General features: G+C 43.2%; 2 protein-coding genes across 6 annotated transcripts in view; one reads left to right on the top strand and one right to left on the bottom strand.

Annotated features, from left to right (window-relative positions):
* The window catches only part of HEATR4 (HEAT repeat containing 4), a 48,759-nt gene that overhangs the window by 673 nt on the left and 20,999 nt on the right, over positions 1–27,087 (top strand). Inside the window, 11 exon segments of the mRNA XM_049113698.1 lie at positions 5,658–6,605; positions 7,990–8,177; positions 9,176–9,316; positions 14,681–14,881; positions 16,150–16,208; positions 16,210–16,294; positions 20,162–20,323; positions 22,053–22,213; positions 22,843–22,947; positions 25,083–25,201; positions 26,125–26,305. Of these exon segments, the coding sequence (XP_048969655.1) occupies positions 5,728–6,605; positions 7,990–8,177; positions 9,176–9,316; positions 14,681–14,881; positions 16,150–16,208; positions 16,210–16,294; positions 20,162–20,323; positions 22,053–22,213; positions 22,843–22,947; positions 25,083–25,201; positions 26,125–26,305 (2,280 nt within the window). The 5' untranslated portion in view covers positions 5,658–5,727.
* The window catches only part of RIOX1 (ribosomal oxygenase 1), a 36,961-nt gene that overhangs the window by 2,264 nt on the left and 7,610 nt on the right, over positions 1–27,087 (bottom strand). For 4 of the 5 annotated variants that reach the window (XM_049113693.1, XM_035719525.2, XM_049113694.1 and 1 more), the window contains exon 3: positions 5,946–6,507. The exons of the other annotated variant lie outside the window; for it this stretch is intronic. The gene's annotated coding sequence lies outside the window, so the exon portion shown is untranslated. The remainder of the gene's footprint in view (positions 1–5,945; positions 6,508–27,087) is intronic. 5 annotated transcript variants of the gene reach the window in all.

Genomic DNA, 27,087 nt, shown 5'->3' with positions numbered 1-27,087 from the left:
TCTGCATTTTAACAAGCTCCTCAAATTATCTTGATGCAGAAGGTTTTTTTTTTTTTAATTTTTATTTATTTATGATAGTCACAGAGAGAGAGAGAGAGAGAGAGAGAGAGAGAGAGAGAGAGAGGCAGACTCCATGCACCGGGAGCCCAACGTGGGATTCGATCCTGGGTCTCCAGGATCTTGCCCTGGGCCAAAAGCAGGCGCCAAACTGCTGCGCCACCCAGGGATCCCGATGCAGAAGGTTCTTGACCATTAACACTGTCCTAGAAGCTGACTGTCCCTACCTTAAAATTTCAGAATCTGTGAGTGTTGGTGAGAGTCTATTATTTTTTAAAAGTTCTCAGAAATACTGTGCTAAGGTTTATTGCTTTTTAACCTTCTGTGGTGGTTTCTGCTCCTTTAATTACAAGGAAAAAGCAAGGTATTACTTTTTAGCATGAATTATTCAGCCTACTTCAATTATTTCTGTAGAATAAAGGTCCCAGATCTGGGGGTGAGGGCAGGGGATTGGGAAGCTGAGCAGAAGGTTGAAACTAAATTTAGAACCTTGAGAGATCACTCATTTTGAATCTGGTTTCTTCTGTTAGGTTTTACTTGAGGGCCTGTGGCCTAACCCTTCCAACCCCACTCCTGCCTGTCTAGCCAGTTTCCTAGGGATGCAGAAATAATGCTTGTGGTTGCTGTTTACCAGATCACCTGGTCTGCAGTTATGCCAGATTTGACTAAGTATAGAATGACATGTGTTCATCTTTCTTTCTTCTTTCTTTTTCCTCTTTTCTTCTTTCTTTTCTCTAAAGATTTTGACACAGAGAGAGCACAAGCAGGGGGAGTGGGAAGCAGGCTCCCTAGCAGGGAGCTCAATTTGGGGCTCAATCCCAGGATCCTGGGATCATGACCTGAGCTGAAGGCAGGCACTCCCTGACTTTGGTTAAGGGACCATTTGTTGGGAGAGGGCCTTGCCTCAATGTTGGTAACATTTAAATTTGGATAATATGGAGCCTTTAAAATCCATACATAGGTTTTTTTTCTTCCCTCTCTATCCACCTTCTTTTTTTTTCTTTTTTTTAAAGATTTTATTTATTTATTTATTCATGAGAGACAGAGAGAGAGAGAGAGAGAGAGAGAGGCAGAGACACAGGCAGAGGGAGAAGCAGGCTCCATGCAGGGAGCCCGACGTGGGACTCGATCCCGGGTCTCCAGGATCAGGTCCTGGGCTGAAGGGCTGAAGGCAGTGCTAAACCGCTGAGCCACCTGGGCTGCCCTCCACCTTCTCTTTTAATTGCTGAGGGCCCCAGTATTCCTTACCTGTCCTGTAAGTGCCTAATGCACCATCTAACTGTGGGACCCCAGAGACTTATCTTCTAGGGGCAATAGTCCATGCTCTAAATCAATGATAATTCTTCACAATTATATAATACTATGAATTTTGCAAGAAAAGTTTTTTTTTTTTTTAATTTGAAAGATCTTATTTATTTATTCATGAGAGACACACAGGCAGAGGGAGAAGCAGGCTCCATGCAGGGAGCCCAATGTGGGACTCAATCCCAGGACCCTGGGATCACACCCTGAACCAAAGGCAGACCCTCAACTGCTAAGTCACCCAGGCATCCTGCAAGAAAATTTTCATACATGTTCCCCAATTTTGAACTTCATATCAACACTAAATTGGAACAGATATCAAACTCTATTTTCAGCCTGGCAAACGAAGGCAAACCAGATAGGCTGGGAAGTACAGAACCTGGTCTTACACTTGTCTACTGATCCTAAGTCCATCTAGGACAAGCCTCTTTTGACCAAACCCTTCAACATTTTGTCCTGTCCTCATTCCTTTTCAGAACACATAAGGTATTTCCTTCTTCTCAACAAGATATCATATTAGATAAGAATATCCCTTGACAATTTATAATAACTGATAATGCTAATATGTTATTCTTTCTGGGATGCTGGCATTATAACCAAAGATTCTGTATACCACAGGCTAAAGGGTATATATATCTGGGGACACCCAAAATCATTCCATATGGTTGCATTGGGGTGAAACCAGTCCTCATCCATTTTTCAAGTCTTTAGGATCAAAATGTTCCCTGCCTTAGGAGCAAGAATTGATACACTGGCATGCTGAGAATAATACAATGTTCTGTTAGGCAATATACAAGACACCGGAGCACATGAATATTGTTTTCATCTAATAATTTATCTTTAGCCAGTACAAGTGGGCACTGTTTTGGGAAATTATCACTTGTGACCACATTCTACCCTTGCCATAACTTTTTTTTTTTTGGCCATAACTTTTTTAGTCTAATTTTAAAATACTCATGGCCATGTTGCCTTCACAACTGTGAAGAGATGGAGCAATTAGTCTTCTGTGAAAAAAATCCTGATGTCATATTAACCATGTATGATTTCATATAAATGAGGTTATCAATTCTGGCCTAGTGACATCTAGATAAAAGCAGGCTTGTAACAAGAAGAAAAATATACCACAGATTAGATTTAATACACAGAAGAAAGTGGAACAAATCAAGTCCTAAAGAGAGAAGCTACTGGAACGCCAGTGTGGCACAGAGGTTAAGTGCTCTGGAGTTGCAATCTCATAGCTAGGATTAAAACCTGGCTTTTTGGGATCCCTGGGTGGCGCAGCGGTTTAGCGCCTGCTTTTGGCCCAGGGCGCGATCCTGGAGATCCGGGATCGAATCCCACGTCGGGCTCCCGGTACATGGAGCCTGCTTCTCCCTCTGCCTGTGTCTCCGCCTCTCTCTCTCTCTCTCTCTCTCTGTGACTATCATAAAACACACACACACACACACACACACACACACACACAAACTGGCTTTTCTACGTATGGCCTGAAGCAATTCATTTACCATTCTGAGCTTCAGCTTCTTCCAATACAACATTAAAGACCATAATATCTTCCCTATGTAAAGCCCTTAGCAAAGTGCAAGCATACCTCATTTTATTATGCTTTGCTTTATTGCACTTCACAGATATTCCATCTTTTAAAAAGACTTTTTTTTTAATTTGATAGAGAAAGAGATATAGCAAGAGAGTAAGCATGAGCAGGGGGGAAAGAGAGAAGCAGACTTCCCACTGAGCTGGAAGCCTGAGGCAAGGCTCAATCCCAGGACCCTGAGATCATGACCTGAGTTGAAGGCAGATGGTTAACTGACTGAGCCATAGAGGATATTCCATTTTTTACAGATTGAAGGTTTGTGGCAACCCTGTGTCAAGCAAGTCTATCTGGGCCATTTCCCCAACAGCATTTGCTCATTTTATATCTCTGTCACATTTTGGTAATTCTCACAATCTTGCAGACTTTCTCATTTTTACTGTATTTGTCATGATGATCCATGATCATAACTCACTGAAAGCTCAGATGATGGTCAGCATTTTTTAGCAGTATTTTTAAATTAAGGTATGTACATTGGTTTTTAGACATAAAGCTTTGCACACTCCGTCAACTACGGTATAGTGGAAACAAAGCTTTTACATGCACTGGGAAACCAAAAAATTCACTTGACTCATTTTATTATGATATTTCACTTTATTGCAGTGGTCTGGAACCAAACCCACAACATCTCTGAGGTATGTCTGTACTTCATAACTGTCAATTATCATTATTAGCCCAAGGAAGGACTTCAGAAGGAAAATTGTTTAAAAAGCACTAAATGAGGGCAGCCCCGGTGGCGCAGCGGTTTAGCGCCGCCTGCAGCTCAGGGCGTGATCCTGGGGACCCTGGATCGAGTCCCACGTCGGACTCCCTGCATGGAGCCCGCTCCTCCCTCTGCCTGTGTTTCTGCCTCTCTCTCTCTAGCTGTGTCTCTATGAATAAATAAATAAAATATTTAAAAAAAAAAAAAAAAGCACTAAATGAGGCAGACTGGGTGGCTCAGTGGTTTAGCACTGCCTTCAGCCCAGGGCGTGATCCTGGAGACCTGGGATGGAGTCCCACGTCAGGTTCCCTGCATGGAGCCTGCTTCTCCCTCTGCCTGTGTCTCTGTGTCTCTCTCATGAATAAATAAATAAAATCTTAAAAATAAATAAATAAAATAAAAAGCACTAAATGTAGGGGCACCTGGCTGGCTCAGTCAAGTAAGTGTCTGACTCTTGGTTTTGGCTCAGGTTATGATCCCAGGATCTTGGGATCAAGCCCTATGTCAGGCTCTGCACTTGGAGGGGAATCTGCTGGAGATTCCTTCTCCCTTTTTCTGTCTCCTTCTACCCCTCCCCCTGCTTGCACGCAGGCATGCTCTCTCTCTGTAAAATAAAACAAATCTTTTTTTTTTTTAAGATTTTATTTATTTATTCATAAAGACACAGAGAGAGAGAGAGAGGCAGAGACACAGGCAGAGGGAGAAGCAGGCCCCATGCAGGCAGCCTGATGTGGGACTCGATCCCAGGTCTCCAGGATCACACCCCGGGCTGCAGGCGGCACTAAACTGCTGCGCCACCGGGGCTGCCCTAGTTTGGGTTTTTTTTTTTTTTTTTAAGATTTGTTTTATTGGGCAGCCCCGGTGGCGCAGCGGTTTAGTGCCGCCTGCAGCCCGGGGTGTGATCCTGGAGACCTGGGATCGAGTCCCACATCAGGCTGCCTGCATGGGGCCTGCTTCTCCCTCTGCCTGTGTCTCTGCCTCTCTCTCTCTGAATGAATAAATAAATAAATCTTAAAAAAAAAAAAAAAAAGACCCAAACCATTAAATGTAAGCATTTGTTCTCTACAGCGTTTTCAATGCTAGCTGAAACCTGGAAACAGCTTGCCCAATAATTAAGGAAAAAGGTGATTTACATACTTGGTAAAATATTCTGTAGCTGTTAAACATTAACAATGAAAACTATGTAACAATATGGAAAGGTGCTGGGTGATTCTGAAGGACAGCAGAGACAGAAGATATGGTCCCTGGGCAGTATAGTTAGCCAAATATTTAACAATGGGAGGTATCACAGGATTGAGAGTTAAAAGTATCGGTATGCAATCACTACTGTACACCTGAAATTAATTTAAAATTTATGTTAACTATCCTGGAATGAAAAACAAATCGGTACAGACTAGAAGTGATGTATGAATTTGTGTGGGACATGGAGGCCTGGGTAGGTCTAGAAAGAGTTCTGGAGCAGGTAGGAACTGAGCTCAGCCTGGAAGAATGGATAGAATTTGTCAAGTATGGAGAGAAGGCTACTGCAGGTAGAAGGCACAGAGGAAGCTTCACGGTGTCAAGGGAGGAATACTCAGAGATGTACCAAGAGACTCAAGGGGTTATGATTAAAGAAGGTCATAAACTAGGGTCACATTCACGAAGGACCCTGAACACCAGGCTGATTGTCTGAAATTTATGCTTTAAAGACATAGAAAGCAACATCTGAGTAAAAATTAGAAGCATGGTTACTGCTGAAAACTAGTAATCTAATCCCTCATAAGGAGAGGACGGGCTGAGCTTTGGGGACAGACAGGAGAACTGGAATCAAGGGGTTGATACAAGGAATATTTCAAATGTTCCACCATTTCTTTCTTTTGTCTTTCTCACTCACGTGGCTTCTCCCCACTCCCCCACCCCCTGCTCTGCCATCTGTCTTCCCATTTCTTATCTTTCTGTACTGCTATGGGCTACCAATTTCTACTGACCTAGAGCTCTCACCAGTTCCTCCCATCCCCTCAACAGGTACTTGGTCACGCCTCCAAGACCTGCATCTGGACCAGGCAGTGTGGAAGGAAACTTTTGCTGGGAAACAATGACCAGAACCCAACAGGGAAAGACCTGTCTTTCCCACCATTTCCATCAGTCACTCCCCCCACGGCTGGGATGGGGCATGAATTTTCCCCACTCAAAACCAAGAAACAAGGAGGAGTGTGCTTTGGTGTCCAGTGTACCTCCAGTCTTCCACTTTAGCCCGTATCGCTGCACACACCTCAAGAACCAGTATTTGAAAAGGGCGGCTACAAACCTTACCTTCTCTCAGGAGGTGGTATGGCAGCGAGGGCTTCCCAGCATCCCTTACAGCCAGTACAACTTTGACCATCTCTACAACACAGACCACATCATCCAGCCTCTCCAGATCAGGAGGGCCCGATCTGAGAAACCCACTGGCTTTAAGTCCTTGGGTTCTTCAGGTCTCTCAGCAAGGGTCACCTCCCAGGCTGTGAAGACAGAAAGTTCCGCCAATCTTAAGCAGCCACGAAAACCAAAGCTAGCAAGGGTGGTCCATGAAAAACCTTCCCCTGGCATCTCTCATTCTGGCAGGGATCTGGACATGCTGGGTATGTCGCTTTCTCCAGATGTGAACCTGGAGAGAGAAACCTGGCTTCCACCTCCTGAGAAGGAGGCCCAAGCCTGGGAAGCCATCGTGCTGGAAAAGCTGAACAAGCGCACTGCCCGATGGATCCAGAGCAAACGTCCTCTGAGATCTGGGGTCTCCCCCAACAAGTGGCAGAGTTTTCTGCGCCAGCAATATGACTGGAGCCACATCCGGGATGAGCTTACTTCCACCAGTGACCTGGAGCTCTTGAAACGGCTAGAGGAAGAAGAAACAGCAGAATTTGAGGATCAAAGTGTTATCCTGCCAACCCAGGAAAAAGAAAAGCCAGAGCTGCTGCTTCCTGTTTATTATAGGTATACTGGCTGGGACATCAAGCACACTTTGAGAATCCTCGGGTCCCCTTCAAAGACTCCTGGGTTGCTTCACATTCCTTATTTCAGAACACACTGTTCCATTCACCCACTGCCAACTTCTTCTCTAAGATCTCCTTAAAGTAAGGTTTCTCAGCCTCGCTACTATTGAAATCCTGTGTTGGATAATTCTTTGTTGTGGGGGCCTGTCTTGTACCTTGTAGGATGGTCTAGTAGCACCCCCACTGGATGCCAGCAGCATTCTCCAGGTGTGACTACCAAAGATGTCTCCATACATGTCCCCTTAAGGGACCAAAATCACTCCTAGTCGAGAACGACTGCCTTTTAAGGGATAGGTTCTTGGCCTCTCCTAGCAGACTAAGCTATTTTGCTGATCCAGTTACTATTCAGGCACTCTCAGAAATGTATCCATATTGACATTCAGAAGGCAGAGACCTCAAGGCACTGAGGGTTGGTCTTGTCTCATTTCGAATGAGGAGCCAATGTGTCACTGATTCAAAAACTGACTGGCGGGACACCTGGGTGGCTCAGCAGTTGAGCATCTGCCTTTAGCTCAGGGCATATCCTGTTCCCGGGATTGAGTCCCACATTGGGCTCCCTGCGAGGAGACTGCTTCTCCTTCTGCCTCTGTCTCTGCTTCTCTCTGTGGATCTCTCATGAATAAATAAAAAAAGTCTTAAAAAAAAAAAAAAAGACCGGCAGCAGGACAGAGAGCTAAACCGCCTAAGGGTTGATTATTGCAAATTTCTCACATTGCTTCCTTCTCACTTATAGCTAGAGGGAAGACCAGAACTATTATAACATCTCATCCACAAAAGGGAAATAAAGGTTGAGTGGGAATCCATTTATTCATTTATTTATTGGACAAACATAAACCACATTCCTGCTACTTGCCAGGTACTCTGCAAAGTGCTGGGAATACAACCTAAACGAGAGATGTGGACCCTTTAATGAGCTTATGGAATGTTCACTGGGGTTGACATACAGTAAATAACCACACACATGATGAAGTGAAGGAATGTAGGAACTGATTCACTTTCCCAAGTCCATGCAACCTCTAAGGGCACCATGTTTAAAAAAAAAAAAAAAAAAAGGGTAATGCTGGAAGCCTGGCCCCTCTATCGTGCTCTCCAATGGTTGCAGGAGTGGCTCCCTAAAGGGAAGAAGGTGGCTGCAGACAGGCCCTTCTGGCAGGCCTGAATATTCATTTGGCACTCTGGGAGCAAGGCCAATAGATAAACAGAGGTGTTTCCCAGATGCTCACGGATATATGAGGTGAGCTTAGAGAGGGGTGAGCTGTGAGTCTGATGGAAGTCAGGAGGTCCATCTCCTATCTTTTCCCTCTTCTCCCTCTCCCTCTTGCTAGACTGCCCAATTACTTGCCACAAGTGCAGACAACTGAAACTATGCCTGGCAACAATAAGACTGCTGAGGATATCAAAGGAAAGAACGTCCACCAGCCCCCAAAGCAGAGCTACTTCCGACAGGTGAATCCTCGAGCTGGAAAGTTTGCTTACTCCACAGCCAACACCTATGAACAGGAGATATACTTTGGTAATAGAGCTGGGGTGCTATGCTGGGGCCTGAGGTGGACATGGAACAGGGAGGTGGAAGGCAGCGGGGGAATGAACCAGTCATGAGTGTGGATAAGGGGCCGTAGATGACCAAGGTGTTCATAGCAACATCCCCTAGTGACTAGCACAGGAAGGTTGTTTTGGCAGAGGGCAGGCAGGTATCTGGTGAGAGGAGTTAACTATTTTCCCTCTTCCCCTGGCTCTATCCCTTTATCTTATGAAGGAGGTTGTGGAGTGTGGGGTTGTAAAGCAAATAGGATTTGGCTTGGAGAACACCTCTTCTCTGTCTGCTCTTCTCCTTTCTCTTCCTTTGAGATAATCCCCCATTGAGGGGTTAAGAAAAAAAATCATAGATTTTGGAATCTGGAGGATCCTGGTTTAGCTCCTCCCTACTAATATGAGCAAACTATATAATCCCTCTGAGCCTTATTTGTAAAACAATAGTAACAAAAATGCACTTCAAGGACAGGAAAGCATCTGTAATGCTTCTTGCCCAATGCTCAATAAAATATCTACTACCTTCCCCTTCCATCTTGCTATCCTTTAGAAGCCCCCGCTTGTAAGATACATGATCTAGGTCTGCATGTTCCAAACTGTTTATCCTTCCTTGCCCCCATCTTGTTCCTAAACTGTCAACTGAAAGTCGTCTTAGAATGTTTAACAAAATTATTCAGATGAAGTTAGTTATGACTGATAAGAAATGAATTAGATACTCTTTTATTAGGACTTAGTTTTTCATAGGGGACAATGCCTGTAAGTTAAGACAGGTTCTGCCTTGGTTTCTAAGCCTCTATGAGACCACTGGCTTCTATTTCCAAGCAAGTCACCTTCAAAGGATGCCCCCACATCATGGTAATCATGAGTCTTAGGTGCTAAAGAGTTAAGGCAGAAGGAAATTGGGTCTGATCCTGATGACTGAAAACCCAGCAAGAGAGGAAGGAGTGTGGTACTAGGGACTCCTTATTTGTCTGTTCACAGATCAAGTCCAGGTTATCCACCAGATTGGTGCGAAGAGAGACCACATTTTCCTGGAAAACTTCAATCGGTACAAGAAGCAGCTGTCTAAAGTCTTCCCTGAAACCCCAGAAAGGTGGACTTCCCAGCCAGTTCCCGAAGCACGTAAGCAGGAAGCACATAATAGGAAGCACATATTATAAAATTCATCCTTTAAAAATGTATACAATTCAGTGGTTTTTAGCCCAAAGGGACAAGGATCGAGGGTCTGATGATATCCAGCCTATAAAACGAGCTCCTTAAAGAAATAGCTACACTTCTGGGACACCTGGGCAGCTCAGATTGTTAAGTGCTGAACTCCTGATTTTGGCTCAAGTCATGGTATCAGAGTTGTGAGATCAAGCTCCACATGGGGCCCGCTCTTTTTCTTTCTTCCTTCCTTTCTTTTTCTATTTATTTCAGAGAGAGCACAAGCATGTGCATGTGAGTATATGCACAACCTGGGGAGGAGGTGCAGAGGGAGGAGGAGAGGATCTCAGACTCCCTGCTGAGCACAGAGCCCTCTTATGGACATCATCAGTTTGTAGAGGAGTCCCTTCCTACTAACTAAAATTATCAAACACTAACTATAACTAGGAAGAGCCTTTGTGGAACATCCATTCAATTGAAATCAGATCAAACTTAGGTTAGGTGTAACCATGAGATTTAGGGCTGGTAATTACCAATGAGACAAGTCCCATCTCTTTTTCCAGGAAAAGTACATCAGACCCTTGATCCTTGTCCCTTTGGGCTAGTTCTATCCTCCCATTCCATTCTCAGGCCATACCTGCCACAGGTACTAGGGTCATCCTCTGTTCTAAATTTCTGTTTCATAACTATATCATCTTAATTCTGTAAGAGAGATAAAGGGAAGGGAGGGGGGGAAAAGATGGAGGGAAGGAAGATGGCCAAGAAATGAGCTTATAAAACAAAAAGTGCCCACTCTCCAAGAGACTATGCTTCCATGTTCCATGACTTTTCTTTGCAGGGTCATTGTTCCAGTGGGCCCTCTGGTGTGCAGAAACTAATGGTAGTCGTGGAGAAAGCACCCTAGCAAAGTCTTGGATTGGGTCTAGGCAAGTCACCTTCTAGGGCTTCTGCTGCTTCATTAGGGCTGAGACACTAATCATTCCTATGGCAAGGCACTTCGGGAATACTTGTTGATTTTGTGACATTTATTGATACTTAGGTGATCTTGTGAATGCATTTTTTAAACCATTAAGTGCTCAAACTCAAGGAATTATTAGTATACCACCTTCCCCACAAGGCAACTGTACTGCATATGTCCTCCCCTCTGAGAATAGGCAAATCCACAATGACACAAAGTTCTCACTGGGGGAAGAGAGGGATTGGCACAGGGTTTCTTTTTGGGGTGATAAAAATATCCTAAAATTAAGACACTGCAATAATTGTACAACTCTGAATATGCTAAAAACCACTGAATTGTATACATTTTTAAAGGATGAATTTTATATGTGAATTCTACCTCACAAGGTGCTACCCACCCTCCCACCCCAGGCTGAATTCAGATGCCTCACCACCTGTCTCACTGGCTTCACAGACACTTTTCCACCAGTGTGCTAGATGCCTCCCTCTTTTCTCCAGAACAAAGAACATATAACAAACATAAGCTGTAGAATCTTTCCCAAACTTTTTAATTTTTTAAAAGATTTTATTTATTCATTTGAGAGAGAACCACGAGTGGCGGGGAGGAGAGGGAGAAACAGACTTGATCCCAGGTGGAGTTCAATCGCAGGAACCAGAGATCACGACGTGAGCTGAAGGTAGATGCCTAACTGACTGAGCCACGCAGGTGCCCCCAACTTTTTTTAAATTAATTTATATTTTTAAAATATTTTATTTATTTATTTATTTATTTATTTATTTATTTATTTATTTATTTATTTATTTATTCATGAGAGACACACACACACACACACACACACAGAGGCAGAGATACAGGCAGAGGGAGTAGTAGGCTCCATGCAGGAAGCCTGATGTGGGACTCAATCCTGGGACTCCGGTATCACGCCCTGAGCTAAAGGCAGACCCTCAACCACTAAGCCACCCAGGGATGCCCCAAACTTATTTATTTTTATTTTTAAAGATTTTATTTACTCATGAGACACACACACAGAGAGAGAAGCAGACATAGGCAGAGGGAGAAACAGGCTCCATGCAGGGAGCCTAATGTGGGACTCGATCCTGGGACTCCAGGATCATGCCCTGAGCCGAAGGCAGATGCTTAATAAGCTGAGCCACCCAGGCATCCCCAAACTTCTTTTTAAAATAGTATTTGAGGGACGCCTGGGTAGATCAGTGGTTGAGCATCTGCATTTGGCTCAAGGCATGATACCTGGGGTCCAGGTTCAAATCCTACATCGGGCTCCCTCCAGGGAGCCCGCTTCTCCCTCTGTCTGTATCTCTGCCTCTCTCATAAGTAAATAAATACAATCTATAAATAGATAAGTAGACAGATAGATAGATGATAGAATTTGAAATTGGGGGTGCCTAGCTGGCTCAGTTGGAATATATGACTTGATCTCAGGGTTAGGAGTTCAAGCCCCACGTTGGATGTGGAGCTTAATTAAAAAATAATAATAAATAGGGGCACCTGTGTCTCGGTTGGTTAAGCATCTGCCTTCAGCTCAAGTCTGATCCCGGGGTCCTGGGATGGAGCCCCATGTCAGGCTCTCTGCTCAGTGAGGAGTCTGCTTCTCCCTGTCCCTCTGCTCCTCCCCGTTTGTGCTCTCTTCTCTCTGTCAAATAAATAAATATATAATCTTTAAAAAATAAGTAAATATTTGAAAGTGATCTGGGAGATATAAAGTCAGAATAGTAACATAGAAACACCTTCTTATAACTACTTCATTCATTGTCTCATCCCAGGAAATACCAGGTGTGAAAGAACCTAAAAAGGAAGAAAAAAAAGGAGGAAAATTCCTGGAGTTAGGAGGTGTGGGTGAAATTTTTTTTTTTTTTTTACTCTCCATTTTGATTGAATTGGAAAACTTAGGTGATAATTTCTTTAAGATGATGAAAATTGTTAAGGCACAAAGTGTACTTCTTACTTTTTAAGCCTTAATTTCCCCCAAGCTGTGATATAAAACTCTTTAGCGTACCCAGATCATGACAGTTTGAACTAAGCACAGGTCTTATGGTGCAGAGTCAAAGGCACCATTTGTTTCTGTCGACAAAATATTCTGTGCCTTTTATCCTAGAGGAAGCCAAAGGGTTGTCTGTGTGCTCCCTTCAGGGGACTTTTAATGTGGAATGTGGTTACTGGATGTGTTCTACCTGCCTAGGACTCAAAGGACCGAACATAAAATTAATGTTGGCAGTTGTGCATGTTTATTCCCACACAGGTTAAATACCAGAGATTCAAAGCTTTCTTACCACATCCTTTTTAACTCCCTGAGCAGGGGGATACAGGAGGAAAAGGACTAGACTACTACAACCACTTCTCAATTCCGTGGGGGGGATTTCAAGCAGGCTAAGAGGAGAGATATGGGGGAGTTTCACAGTATCAGCTCACTGGGAACGTCCGGAGGTGGTTCTACTGCTGCAACTGCACACTCTATACTGCAAAGGAAGCCAGACCTCAGCAGGGTGACAATTCTCCCAGCATGACCAAGCTGGGGGGAGAACCACTGGAGGGTATGCTTGTATGGCTTCTGAGCTAAACTGCACTGGAGTCTCACAAGAGAAGAAAGAAATGGTATTGCCTTCTTTGCTCAAAGAAAAGAATGGATTCAGAACAAATCTAAACATGTTAGAATGAAATCTTGGAAGAAACACAAATCTTGCAGCCTAGGTGGCTCAGTGGTTTAGCGCCGCCTTCAGCCCAGGGTGTGATCCAGGAGACCCAGGATCGAGTCCCACGTCAGGCTCCCTGCATGGAGGCTGCTTCTCCCTCTGCCTGTGTCAGTGCCTCTCCCTCTCTCTCTCTCTGTGTTCCTCATGAATAAATAAAATCTTAAAAAAAAAAAAAAAGAAACACAAATCTTTCTTTTTTAAGATTTTATTTATTTATGAGAGACAGAGAGAGAGGCAGAGACACAGGCAGAGAGAGAAGCAGTCTCCCTGCAGGGAGCCCAATGTGGGACTCGATCCCAGGACCCTGGGATCATGACCTGAGCTGAAGGCAGATGCTCAACCACTGAGCCACCCAGGTGCCCCAGAAACACAAATCTTTGATAGTGACAGATTAGAGCATTAGACTGATAAGCAATATAGCAAGCAGATCATGAATTTGGTAATTTGGAAATGTTTTTGTATCTTTTGCCTTTTGCACACAACCACTCTTCTTAGAAAGAGGCTTTCTGAATCTGATACCAGGGATATCACAAAGTCTAGAAAACTATAACTGTTTTTTATAGAACAACTATAACTGTATTTTTATAATACGTTCTTCTGTCCTCAAATCTCCAGCTGTTGTCATAATGAGGAAAAACTCACAGATGCTAAAATCTTCTAAACTTAGCAGCTTGTAGCAGTATTCCTCCTCTCAAATTAAAAACATTAAAAATAAAAATAAAAAGGTCAGCACCTGTTTGGCTCATTAAAAACATTAAAAATAGGGGATCCCTGGGTGGCGCAGCGGTTTGGCGCCTGCCTTTGGCCCAGGGCGCGATCCTGGAGACCCGGGATCGAATCCCACATCGGGCTCCCGGTGCATGGAGCCTGCTTCTCCCTCTGCCTGTGTCTCTGCCTCTCTCTCTCTCACTGTGTGCCTATCATAAATAAATAAAAAAAAAATTTTAAAAACATTAAAAATAAACATAAAAATGTCAGCACCTGGTTGGTTCAATCAGAACATGCGACTCTTGATCTTGGTGTCATGAGTTTGAGCCCCATATTGGCTGTAGAAATTACTTACAAATAAATAAGTAAACTTAAAAAAAAAAAGATTTATTTTAGAGAGAGAGAAAGCACATGAGCAGCAGGAAGAGCAGAGGGAGAAGGAGAGAGAATCCTCAAGCAGACTCCCTGCTGAGCATGGAGCCCAATGTGGGGCTTGACCCCAGGACCCTGAGATCAGAACGTGAGCTGAAATCAAGAGTCAGACACTTAACTGACTGAGCCACCCAGGTACCCCAATAAATATATAAACTTAAAAAAAAAAAGGAAGAAATCCTAATAAACTAGGAATGGACAATTATACTCTAAATTGCAATATATCGGATACTGAATTTTGAGCAAAACCTTATTACATATAAACAAATTTTCTTCCTAAAGATTAAATGTATGAAAATTTTTGTATATATCTCAATCCCCCCCCCCCCGCCCCATCATGGCTTTATCATGTCTCATTAGGACCTTTCCTAACTCCCTGTGGGACTTGTACTTAGTTCCTTGTATAATCATGGGAAAGTTTGTTTTCAAGTATTGTTTGCCTTGGTGTTGGTCAGGAGCAGGATGTAATGCTAGCTGGGAACACAGGGCCTAGGGCAGTGGGGTAAGACTATCTCACACTGTCCCGCTGCACAGCCTACAGGCCTGTGAAAGGAGCCCCACGCTGGACGGCTCTGCCCACCCCAGCCAAGGATCTGCTGTTCCAGCTGAGTGAGAAGGATGCCAGTAAGACCAGAAGACTGAAGAAGCAGGAAGAATCACTGAAGGAGGATGGGACTTGGGAACTGGGGGCCCTGCAGAGGATGCTGGAGGAATGGAAGACTGCCTGGGCTCTGAGTGAGTGAAGGGGCCAGGGTGGAGCCGGAGACATTGGTATACATTGGAGGGAGGAGGGGCTCACCTTGGATTAGTGTTTCTCTATGAAAATCCATCCCTTTCTTTCAAAACATACAAATCTGGTTGCGTCATCAAAGGGTCACTAGAGAAGAGCCTTTCACATCATGATAGTTGATGCATCTGGAGGTCTTTTTGCACAGGCAGGTTTTACATCAGGGATTTGTATATAGGCGCTACACTGAGGATTCTTCCTAGACAGGGACTCAGTCTTACAACCCCTGAGATTTTACCCTCAATAAATGATGCATCAAGGGAGGGATGAAACATGCTGTCCAAGCAAGGGAAATGTAGTGATCAAAAGGAATTGTAGTTGGCTGTGGTATAAACAATGCCTCTCCAAAATTCCTATGTGGAGTTGGGATTCTCATATATACACTCTGCCTTTGGCAATATGGGAGTAGAAGGCTGAATGCTTGGGGCAGAGTGAGGGGGACAATTATCCAAAGCTATAAGATCCGAGGACTCAGGGCTGCTGGCTTGTAGAACAGGAGACTAGTTTAATTAGTACAGGACAATCCATTACATATATGAGATCAGGTAAACAAAAAAGGGTTGAAAGATTTTCTGAGTAAAACCTTCTAGTAGGAACTCTGAAATAAGAGCTTGACACCTACAAAGAGAGAAGTTAGTAATGAAATGAGAAGACCTTGAAAGCCAGATGGAAGAGACCTCAAAGGCAACCTAACGATAACCACAGTTGTTAACAGTTGAGTCCTTGCTATCTTGCCATTTTGTTAAATACTTTGTCTAGTTATCTAGTTAACTCATTTAATACTCTAACTAAATATGGTAGGTTCTAAGACCATTCCTATTTTATAAATGAGCAGTACTAAGCTCAGAGAGGTTAACTAACTTATCCAAGGTCACACAGCTAATAACTGTGATTCCAAACCAAGTATGTTTGACAACAAACTACCCTTAATCACTGTTTTATCACACACATACACACCCCTTTTATTTTCCAGATGGTAACAATGAAGAGTTATTTAAGCAAAGAGAGACTAAGATAGGACTGGGAGGGGGGAGGTGTCTGGGAACTAACCAACAGGGTACATGGATTTTCAGAGAAATAACTTCCCAAAGGACCCCATTTCTCTGGGGCCCTTTACTCTTCTGAGCTAATGTTCTGCTTGAATTGTGCTAGGAGGAAGGAGACTATCTAACTCTAATCAAATGGTTTTCTTCTCATTTCACTCCCTGCGGCAAAGTCATTGAGTGGCATCATGAGACAATAGAGGGCCTGATGCGGGGCTTGGTGGACATGCACTGATGATGTTCGGATCCAAGCCATCATCACATGTGCCACAGCTGCTTTAGAACAGCCCTGGAATGCCACCAGCCAGGGGGACTCAGGTGAGATCCTGAACTTAACTGCTTGAGAAGATAAGCAACTTACACAGCCATAGACAATGATAACTGATGTGGACCTTCGAGCTTATCCAAGATTTTTTTTTTTTTTTTTTACAAACATGGAAACCAAGGCCCAGAGACTAGTTGGAATATACACAGCTTATTAACAATAGAGATGAAATTAAAATTCCTGACTTCTAGTCCAGTGCTTTTTGCACTATATTTCATTACCTTTCGTTTGCCCAGCAGCTTCAAGCAAATTTGCATTGTTCCACCCTGAGAGATCCCATTTGTAAAAGACCAAAGTAATATACAGTGTGTACACAATATATATATATCTATACACACACACTTTTTTCCCTTCTAGTTTAGCCCTTCTTTTGACAGCACACCTGAAACTCAAACTTAACTAATCACCCTGACCATAGACTCCTACCCAAGCTCCAAACTTCAATCAGTAGCCCCACCACAATCCATCTAGTTTCTGAGTCAGGGCCCTGAGTCATCCTAGACAAACCTTCCTCTTCCCATAACCAAATAGATTCTACTGATTCTGTTTCCCTCTTTATGTATTCATCAGTCAACAGAGGAATATAAAAAGGAATAATTCTCTTCTCCTAAAATTCCCAGTCCCACCCATGCCACTCCCCAGGGTAACCAATGTTTAGTTTGGCATTTTACATCTTTCTTGATGCTTTTGGAAATATAAGCCAACGTACATGTAGACTTTTCTACTTATTATAAAAATGTGTTGAATTTTATCAGCCATTTTCTAGTTTTTCCCTTTAATTTGTGGATATGAATTTGTTGCTAATTTCTTAGAATCTAATAGATCATGATATATTACTCTTTTATTATTCCACTGTGATTTGTTGATATTTTAGAATATTCTACTACATTTCTAAGTGAAATGAGTTTATTTTTGTTAAGTTTTAGTTTTTGCTAACTTTACAAAATGAACTTAAGGACTTAGCCATTTTTTTCTAATAATCTTTAGAAATGTCAATAGCTTTTTTGTTTTTTTTTACTAGCAGTAAGTAGTTAAAAAGGAAAATTTCCCATCTACAGCTGTAATCTGAGTTTAACAAGATACAGGACCCAAATGATAGAAGCTATCCAAGTACTATTAAAAGAACATAAAACCAACTGACTTTTTTCTCAAATGCCCTCAGATACCACCTTTTATGTGAATCCTGGGCTGATGCTTTTCCGCTCTCTGCTGCCAGTAGCACCCTAACATTATTCTGCCCTTATATCACTCTATCCTAATTGTCATGTACTTTTCTGCCATTCCTACTAGACAAGAAACTCCCTAATGGCAGGGACTAATTTTACTTCTACAAACTTGTCACGTTTTTAAAGCTTCATTTATTTCTTAGCTACTGAGTTCGAGACATGTGTATTTTTGCTACAAGTTTTCAAATCTGCTGCCCCGTCTGCTAGAAAACTCTTCATTTCTCTTTACCGGATTAACTTCTATTAACTTCAGTTATCAGCTATCACCTCCTCTGAATTTTCCTGGCCCCAACACCTAGACTTGGTTCATTGTCCCCGCTATGTGCTTCCACACATATACATTTTTTTTCCTTTTACATTAAGTTCTACACCCAACGTGGGGCTTGAACTCATGACCCTGAGATCAAGAGTCACTTGTCTCCAGACCGAGCCAGCCAGGTGCTCCCCCCCCATATACATTTTATTCCCCCCTATACATTTTTTATTTATTTTTATTTTTTTTAGATTATTTATTTATTCATAGAGAGAGGCAGAGACACAGGCAGAGGGAGAAGCAGGCTCCATGCAGGGAGCCCGACGTGGGACTCGATCCGGGGTCTCCAGAATCACACCCCAGGCTGCAGGCGGCGCCAAACCGCTGTGCCACCAGGGCTGCCCTATATTTTTTATTATAACTGCTTATTCCCCTGAGTATCAAATGGATGGTGTATTTGGGGTGCCTGGCACAGAGAAAACCTTCAGTAGGTAGCAACAGTAGGTAGGTATTATAATCTTATCCCCAGGTCTTCACATACAAAGAATTCTTGTCTGCCCCCGAAATTATGCCTTCCATGTGCTCCCTTTCACATCTCTTCAGTGTCTAGATTTTGACTTGTCTTTGTCTTGTTTCTTCCCCATACCTTCCCCAAGAAAACTACCTTACTCATTATTTCTTGAAATACTTGTTTGACTTCTACATATTCCCATAAAATATCCCTATTCCCATCTAGCCTGTTCTTAGCAAATGGCATAGCAGCTCACAACAGTAAGATAGGCAGATTAGAAATCCTAAAAAATTAGTCACAGGATCCAGCTCTGCCACTACTTGGGAAGTCAGCCTGAGCTTCAAATTCTTTATCTCTCTAATGAGAATAATTGTGGACAAAAGGTGAACAGACCCTTTCCCCTTCTACTTGAGAATTTGAGCTTTAGTTAAAATGCCTACCTGTTGCCCTGATAAGGACAGGAACAGGAACTATCGGCAACATGCTTATGATAAACATGAACTCTGTTAAATTGCATCTGGACTGGGAAAACTGTAGGGAAATAGAAATGCCTCAAGGAGATGCCATCCCGGGATCCCTGGGTGGCTCAGCGGTTTGGTCCCTGCCTTTGGCCCAGGGCGTGATCCTGGAGACCTGGGATCGAGTCCCATGTCGGGCTCCCTGCGTGGGGCCTGCTCCTCCCTCTGCCTGAGTCTCTGCATCTTTCTCTTTGTGTCTCTCATGAATAAATAAATAAAATCTTAAGTAAAAAAAAATAAAAAATAAAAAGAGACGCCGTCCCTTGAACTTCCAGGAATGCAGTGACTTCAAAGAGGCAGGCCCTATGTGGGCCCTGGGACTAGATCTATGGACTTGTTATACAATATACTCATTCCTGTGGGACATAGCATGTGTCCCCAGAAGGCTCTGTGGAACACTAATTGCCTTGAGAACTCTTGTCAAAAGGAACACTAGATGCTGCCCTGTTGGCAAACTGTGCTCGCATCTTAGATCCTTCTGAAGATCGGTGCTTTGTGTGGTCTGTGAATCTTGTGAGTCTGTTTCAATCTAAAAAGACTCCTGGGCTGAGTGAAGTAAGTCAGTCGGAGAAGGACAAACATTATATGTTCTCATTCATTTGGGGAATATAAATAATAGTGAAAGGGAAAATAAGGGAAGGGAGAAGAAATGTGTGGGAAATATCAGAAAGGGAGACAGAACGTAAAGACTGCTAACTCTGGGAAACGAACTAGGGGCGGTAGAAGGGGAGGAGGGCGGGGGGTGGGAGTGAATGGGTGACGGGCACTGGGTGTTATTCTGTATGTTAGTAAATTGAACACCAATAAAAAAAAATGAAAGTAAAAAAAAAAAAATAAAATAAATAAAAAAAAAATAAAAAGACTCCTGGAATGACATATTTCAAGGCAGTTAATACCTGCCTTGCCTACTTCAGTGAGGGCTGGATGACTTAAGATAATGAATATGAAAACACTATAAATGGCAAAGCACCATCTAAGTATAATTGCTATTATTATTAAAAATATAAAAATATATTTGGTAAAGAGGTTGATTTTCACCACTGAAACTAATGATGAAGCTCACCAGTCTAGCTGGAAACCTTCTGTGGCTTCAATCCAGCTCTTTAGATGCCAGGTGATAAAGGATTGGAAAGTGGTGTACACAGCACAGAAGTGAGCCATAAAATAGTGCCCATTGCAGGGGCTCAGCTAAATCGTAATTTTATTAAGTAGCAGTAAGCACCAGCAACTGAGACTAAGGTCAACCACTGTGTGGCTATGGGAAGGAAACTGTCTTTCAGTGAAAATCAAAGAGGCTAGCACCCACTTACCTGGTTCTCTTTTGATTGTAGGCAAGGAGGAGACTGTGAAAGCCCCATCTATCCAGGACTTGCCAGAGGTTCTACAGCCCGCCCTGGAGGCTGCTCTTTGTGACAAAAATGCCAATGTGCGGATGGCAGCGGCAGTATGCCAATATGCCATACAGTCGCATAATCCCCTTGCTCGGGACATCATGCATACTGCCGTTTCAAAGGGTGAGTAACTATCACTTCTGACCTGGGAATATGGCCTAAGGGCAGAACATCTCACCATCAGCATTTCCTAATCCCTTCTACTCCATTATTATGCTCTGTGAAGTCTACATAGGTTTGGGTTTATGTTTGTAAGATATTGCTTCCGGGCAGCCCTGGTGGCTCAGCGGTTTAGCGCCACCTTCAGTCCAGGGCCTGATCCTAGAGACCCGGGATCGAGTCCCATGTCAGGCTCCCTGCATGGAGCCTGCTTCTCCCTCTGCCTGTGTCTCTCATGAATAAATAAATAAAATCTTTAAAAATAAATAAATAAATAAATAAGATATTGCTTCCTAGGTACTTTTACAAGATAGGTACACTGCCACCTAGTGGTACCTAGGCAACTAAGTGTTTCATGGATGCATTTGCTTAGACACCATGCCCTCTTTCACACAAATTTATTTTTTGAGACCACATGCAAGCATGTGAAAGAGAGGTGGAGGGTAGACAGAGGGAGAGGGAGAATCTTAAGCATGCTCCATACCCAGTGTAGAGCCCGATGTGGGGCTTGATCTCACAACCCTGAGATCATAACCTGAGAAGAAATCAAGAGCTGGATGCTTAACTGACTAAGCCACCCCTGTGTCCCACAAATTTACTTTAAAAAAAAAAAAGTTTGTATATGTATATACATAATCTCTGCACCCAATATGGGGCTCAAACTCACAGCTACAAGATCAAGAGTTGCATATTCTTCTGACTGAGTCAGCCAGGTGCCCCACACATAGATTTATTTATTTATTTATTTTAAGATTTATTTATTTATTCAGAGAGAGAGAGAGAGAGGCAGGGACACAGGCAGAGGAAGAAGCAGGCTCCATGCAGGAAGCCCGACGTGGGACTCGATTCCAGGTCTCCAGGATCACACCCTGGGCTGCAGGAGGCGCCAAACCGCTGTGCCACTGGGGCTGCCCCATACATTTATTTTTAATTAAAAAGATGACATGGGACTCCTGGGTGGCTCAGTAGGCTAAGCGCCTGCCTTCAACTCAGGTCATTATCCCAGGGTCCTGGGACTGAACCCCAACAGGGCTCCCTACTCAGCTGGGAGCCTGCTTCTCCCTTTCCCCGCCCCACCCCCACTCATGCTCTCTCAAATAAATACATAAAATCTTTAATTAAAAAGATGATGTAACAATATTAAAGAATATTTTCTGAAAATTAAAAAAAAATCACCACTGGCATACATCATGCTTCCATCTTTACATGTTTACAGGCATTGTCTACAAACACTGTTGGAGCGTACAAGCACAAAAGCTGCTAGGGTCCCAAGATACCTGAGCACTCTCTGAAAGACTGCTTGCTCCTTCCTCCTGGGGGCAATGGGGAAATGAGCAGACAGGGACAACTGGCTGACTGGATTGGCCTTCTGCATACAGACCATCAATAACTTAATTCATCAGTCTTAAAAAAGCCTCCACTCCAGCCTTCTAAATCCCTAGGGGAAGGAACAACACTCTCTCACCCAGAGAACATAAGGGTCAACTGCTCTTACCCAACAAGAGCCTTTTAGGATTTGACATTTCAGGTTAAGATTTTCAGTCTATATCTAAAACCTTGATATGATCCATTTAAATACAGGCTCTAACTTCTATACTGAGGGGGGGCACAGGGAAGTGAGGTACCAGGCAGGTAACAGCCTTGGGTACCAACCTTAAGGAGGACAATAGCTATTTTTCACCCCACCTGACAGGTAATAGCGTGGACAGCTGGGCTGCCGCTCAGTGCTTGGCTCTAGAAGGTGCTGCCACATACCCTGTGATTAAGAGGATCCTCCAGCAGCTGTTTAATAAGAAGAATGATGACACTGAACGCCACTCTTGTATGCTCCTGAGCCATCTCAGCAGGAAGACAGTATGTTCATTACAGGGCCAGAGAAGGAAACCAAGTTATGGGGAACAACTGAGTCTCTGAGATCAGTTCACATAAGGAATCAAATATGCAGATGGTTGAGTAAGATGATAAGCACAGTTTTTGTGTTGAAGTGTGTGAGTGAACTGAGGTATCGAAGTGTGTATACAGGTAAAAGGGACACCAGCCACCTGAGACAAGATGAGAAAAGTAGGTTGCAGATGGTTTCTGTGTATGCAAGTTGTGATATGTAGAATCTGCTTCTGCCAGAAGTTTACCATTGAAAACTGCACAGACCTACAAGCGTGTTTACTTTCAACAGAAATGTGAAACTCACAATGATGAGGTATATACAAATCATTTTAGGAGTAAAGATAGTTAAGGCCCCAGGAGTTTTCTGTTCAGGTTATGAAATCTGTATTTTGTTCCCTGATTTATGATTCCAAAGTTAGTTGGCTCAGATAGAAGAGTACTCCCTATCTTATAAATCCATTCTTTCTTTGCTAGGGATGGGTCTCTTATGTACTTGTGACACCAATTAGGCTGAATGCCATGTTAGGATATAGCTTCTTCAAGGCTCCAGCATGTCTAAAAGTTATCATGAATATCCACTTACGTTTTCCATTCCTCAGACCTTGATACACACCATGCTTGCTGTGGAGCTAAATAGCTACCAGTGGAAGGACCGGATTGTGGCCTGCCGGGCTCTCTCACAGATGGGGGGAAATGTCAGTTTGGTAAGCCTTCTGTGTTTCCAGGACACAAAGTCTAAGCAAAAGGAGGCTGGGGAGCCCTTCCACTTTTTGCTGCTATTTAGTATCCCATTCTTACCAAGTAGATCTTCGTCTTTACATTCTTAGTACTAACCCAGAATTACCTTCATATGCCAACATTTCTTTCTGACTCAAGACACCTGCGTCTTAGCATGATGGCAGTTCACAAATCGTAACCCACTCACAATAAGCAAAAAACCCAAAACCAAACCAAACCAAACAAACGAAAACCCTAGAATTTAGAAACTTTTATAGTACTTTGACATTGCCTTAACATGAATGTACTGTATAAGTACCACCCAATGACATTCCTCCCCCCATCCTTGAAAACTGGTCCTTCTTCAGGTAAGTTTGAGAAACACTGACTTATCCAACAATCCAACCATACTAGTGTCTATGTTGATTCTTGAGTGTTTAGCACATAAAGTATAAAACACAGTCCCTACTTTAAAAAGATTGACATCACGGTTGGAATAACAATACAAACACAAAGGATTAAAGAATAAGAGATAAACATACAGTACACTCTTAAAACTTTTCAGACAAAGATGAGAATCATCTTTGAGAGAGAGAGAGAGAGAGAGGATGTAGGCCGAACCTATCAGAGTTCTGGGAAGGAGTGTCGAACAACTGGGCAAGACTTAGATGGAGCTGAAGAGTGACTTCCAGGCAGGGGAAACCTTGACCATCATCTGGGCTTTCACTTGATCTGCTTCTTCTTTTTATTCAAATTCAATTAATCAACATATGTATTCTTGGTTTCAGAGATAGAGGGGATTCCTCAGTCTTATATCACACCCAGTGCTCATTACATCACATACCCTCCTTAACACCCATTACCCAGTTAACCCCACCCTACTTTTTGTTCTTATTTTTTAATCATCTTCAGCTGTTCAAATGGGGGTTTCCCCTTCTTCCTCTGTGCCACCGTATCATTTTCTTTTAACACTAACTACCTCCAAAATGGCCCAGAACACTGCCATTCCCATGAGAAGTTAACACCCTCCACCTTTGGATCCTCCCATTTTGAGTGGAAAGGACAAAATCTGATCATTCAGTATAATCACCTGAAGATGTTTTAGTCTGGGTTGATTCTGTCCCAGCTGCCACAGACCCTTCCTCTGAAGTCCTGACCAGCAGCATAGGTATTACCTGGTAGCTTGTGAGAAGGGGAGAATCTCACCTCAGGCTAACTCAGTCAGAATCTGCATTTTAACAATATCTGATTCATTTGCACATTCACCTCCTTAGCACTTGCCACTCAGGACGGCCAACTGAAAGTAAAAAGACATGCAGGGCAGGCAGGGGGCTGACCTGGCAAAGATGAGAACTTTACATCAGGTAGCTGGAATGAAGAAAGGCACCATGTCTATCAGTCCTTCACTCATTCAGTAAGCAGTTTCTGACCACATCCTACATGCTAGGCACTATGCCAGCATTGGGGATGCAAAAATACTAGGTCTTTTCTTGGTAAACGTTATACTAGCTGTAACAGAGGCAACTGTAAAACATCATGGGGATTTCCTATGCTTACAGAGGACAGAAGAGAATTCACAGAGATGCTTTCTGAACAAAATCCTCAAAGAGTACGGAAACATTAGGTACTAGATAAGGGGGGAAAAGAGAGGTTTCAGGCAGGGAGAATAGCTTGGGCACATTTACAACAATCATGAACTACAACTGAAGTAATCTTGGTCTCTTCCCTTCTGAATGAAGTACTAATATATAGGCCAACTGTCCTGGTTCATCCAGGACAGAGGACTTTTAGCACTAAACCCAGGCAAAGGGGATGGGCATCACCCTTAGTGTGGGACCATAAAATTTTAAGGCCCTCAAGTGCAGATTATGTTGGTCCCAACAGAGTATAGCAGCTTAAAGCATAAGCTTAGAAAACAGACAGGGTCTGAGTCCTGGCTCTAGCATTCAACAGGTTAACTTTGGGCAAGTAAACCTATGCCTCCATTTTGTCATCTGTAAATGGTAATCTGCCTCATTGGATTGTTTAGGAGGACTAAGTGATGGGTAAGAACACCTGGCACAGTACCAAGCACAAAATTTACATTCAATAAGTGGCAGCTAATTATTATATTTATTTATAGGATATGAAACATAAGTTAATCCAATTAATGCTGAGTGACTGGAATAAGGAAGTGAGACACGCAGCTGCCCAAGCTCTGGGGCAAATGAACCTTGGGAAAGAGGTGCATAACACCATCAGGTAGGACCTAGTAAACACGAACTCGGTGAAACTTCTCCATTCTTTTTCATATATTTTTAAAAGATTTTATTTGAAAGAGCGAGCATACATGAGTGGGGGGTTGGAGGGGCAGAGGGAGAGGGAGAAGCAGGCTCCCCACTGAGCAGGGAGCCCAACTGGGGCTCAATCCCAGGACCCCGGGATCATGACCTGAGCCAAAGGCAGACACCTAAACAGCTGAGCCACCCATGTGCCCTGAAACTTTTCTATTCTTAAGTATTCAGGGAGCCTGGGATCCAGTCAGCTGGCATCTGTTGAACTTTGCATGCTCATCTGTTGAACTTTGCATGCTCAGCATTGTACTGGGTCCCACTGCAGGATTATTTTAAAAATAAAAAATTATCAGTCCCTACAGACACTAACAATGTGGCTAAGGAAAGAATCAGAGTGCCCACTAGGCGTTAAGTACTGCTTTGAATGTTTTAGAGTTCAAAAGTATGGCATGATTCTGATTATATAGGCAAGACACACTAATGCTTAGTAATTAGTAAGGTCAACATTCATGGAGGATGGATTAGACTATATAGGCAGAGAGAAGGAAAGATATTCCAGGCTGGGAGCTAAATACAAAAATAAGGATGGCACATGTGAGGGCAGTGAAGAGGACTTGACTATAGCAAGAAGTACATTAAAGTTTCCTTTATTTAGTCATTCAATATAGTTTAGTGCCCAGCATATGCTAGTAATAGGGGTTGAAGTAAGAAAGACAGTTGAAATCTCTGTCCAGTGAAACTTAAAACTTATGGGCACATGGCTGACTAGCAAATGGTGGGAATGGATAATGCAGAGCCTACGTTAGTTGGATTTTATTTTGAGGGCACAGTGGTTGTGGTGGGAATGCCAAAAGTTTAAAGAGGGAAAATAAAAAACACTGTGCTTTACAGAGTCAAACTGAGTCAAGGAAATTTCCGGGAACGTGTGGAAGCTCTCTCCCTGATTGGTGGACTCAAGCTCATGACTGCCAGGCTTCTCCCCAGCTTCCTCAACTGCTTCTCTGATGACTTCATGGCAGTTCGCCGGGCAGCCTGTTTAGCAGCAGGTGCCCTACAGATCCGTGATAATATGGTAAGTCAAAGAAACACATTCCCATCTTACCCGATTAACCTGAAGAGGGCATTACCCTGAGCTTCCCTTGTTGTGTATACTACACTCACCATTCTGTGTTTCCACAGAATGAAAGATCTGGAAGGTGAGAGGGTATATAGGCCACATCAATCAGTCAGTTAGGACCACACTGAGCTCTCCCAGGCAGCCCAAACTGAACTCTAGAGCATATCCTTGAATCCCGTTCTCATCTCAGTTACGGGCTTTAGGATCAACTCCAGTGAATGGAGTTATAATCCCCAGTTATTAGAGGAAAACCTGATTGGAGGTGTTCTAAAGAAGCCTGTATGACCACAGAACTGTGGGCTGAGGAAAATCAATCTAGATAGGAGATAATTCAGCTAATACACTATGTGTACAGGCTAGTACTTCAGCTTCCAGCTCAGCTGTCACTAGAATTGATAGAAGCCCATTTTTCAGTAAGAGCACATTTTAGAGATAAGAGGGGTCCCTGTGGGGCAGCCCGGGTAGCTCAGCAGTTTAGCACCGCCTTCAGCCCAGGGGGTGATCCTGGAGACCCGGGATCGAGCCCCACATCGGGCTCCCTGCATGGAGCCTGCTTCTCCCTCTGCCTGTGTCTCTCCCGCTCTCTGTGTCTCTCATGAATAAATAAACAAAATCTTAAAAAAAAATAAAAAAGTCCCTGTCTGGCTCATTCTTGTTTTTTTAAGATTTTTATTTATTTATTCATGAGAGACAGAGGGGGGGGTGGGGGGCAGAGACATAGGCAGAGGGAGAAGCAG

Source organism: Canis lupus, chromosome 8, assembly GCF_003254725.2.
Source record: "Canis lupus dingo isolate Sandy chromosome 8, ASM325472v2, whole genome shotgun sequence".
NCBI classification, from domain to species: domain Eukaryota; kingdom Metazoa; phylum Chordata; class Mammalia; order Carnivora; family Canidae; genus Canis; species Canis lupus.
This window is presented reverse-complemented; position numbering and strand designations above follow the sequence as displayed.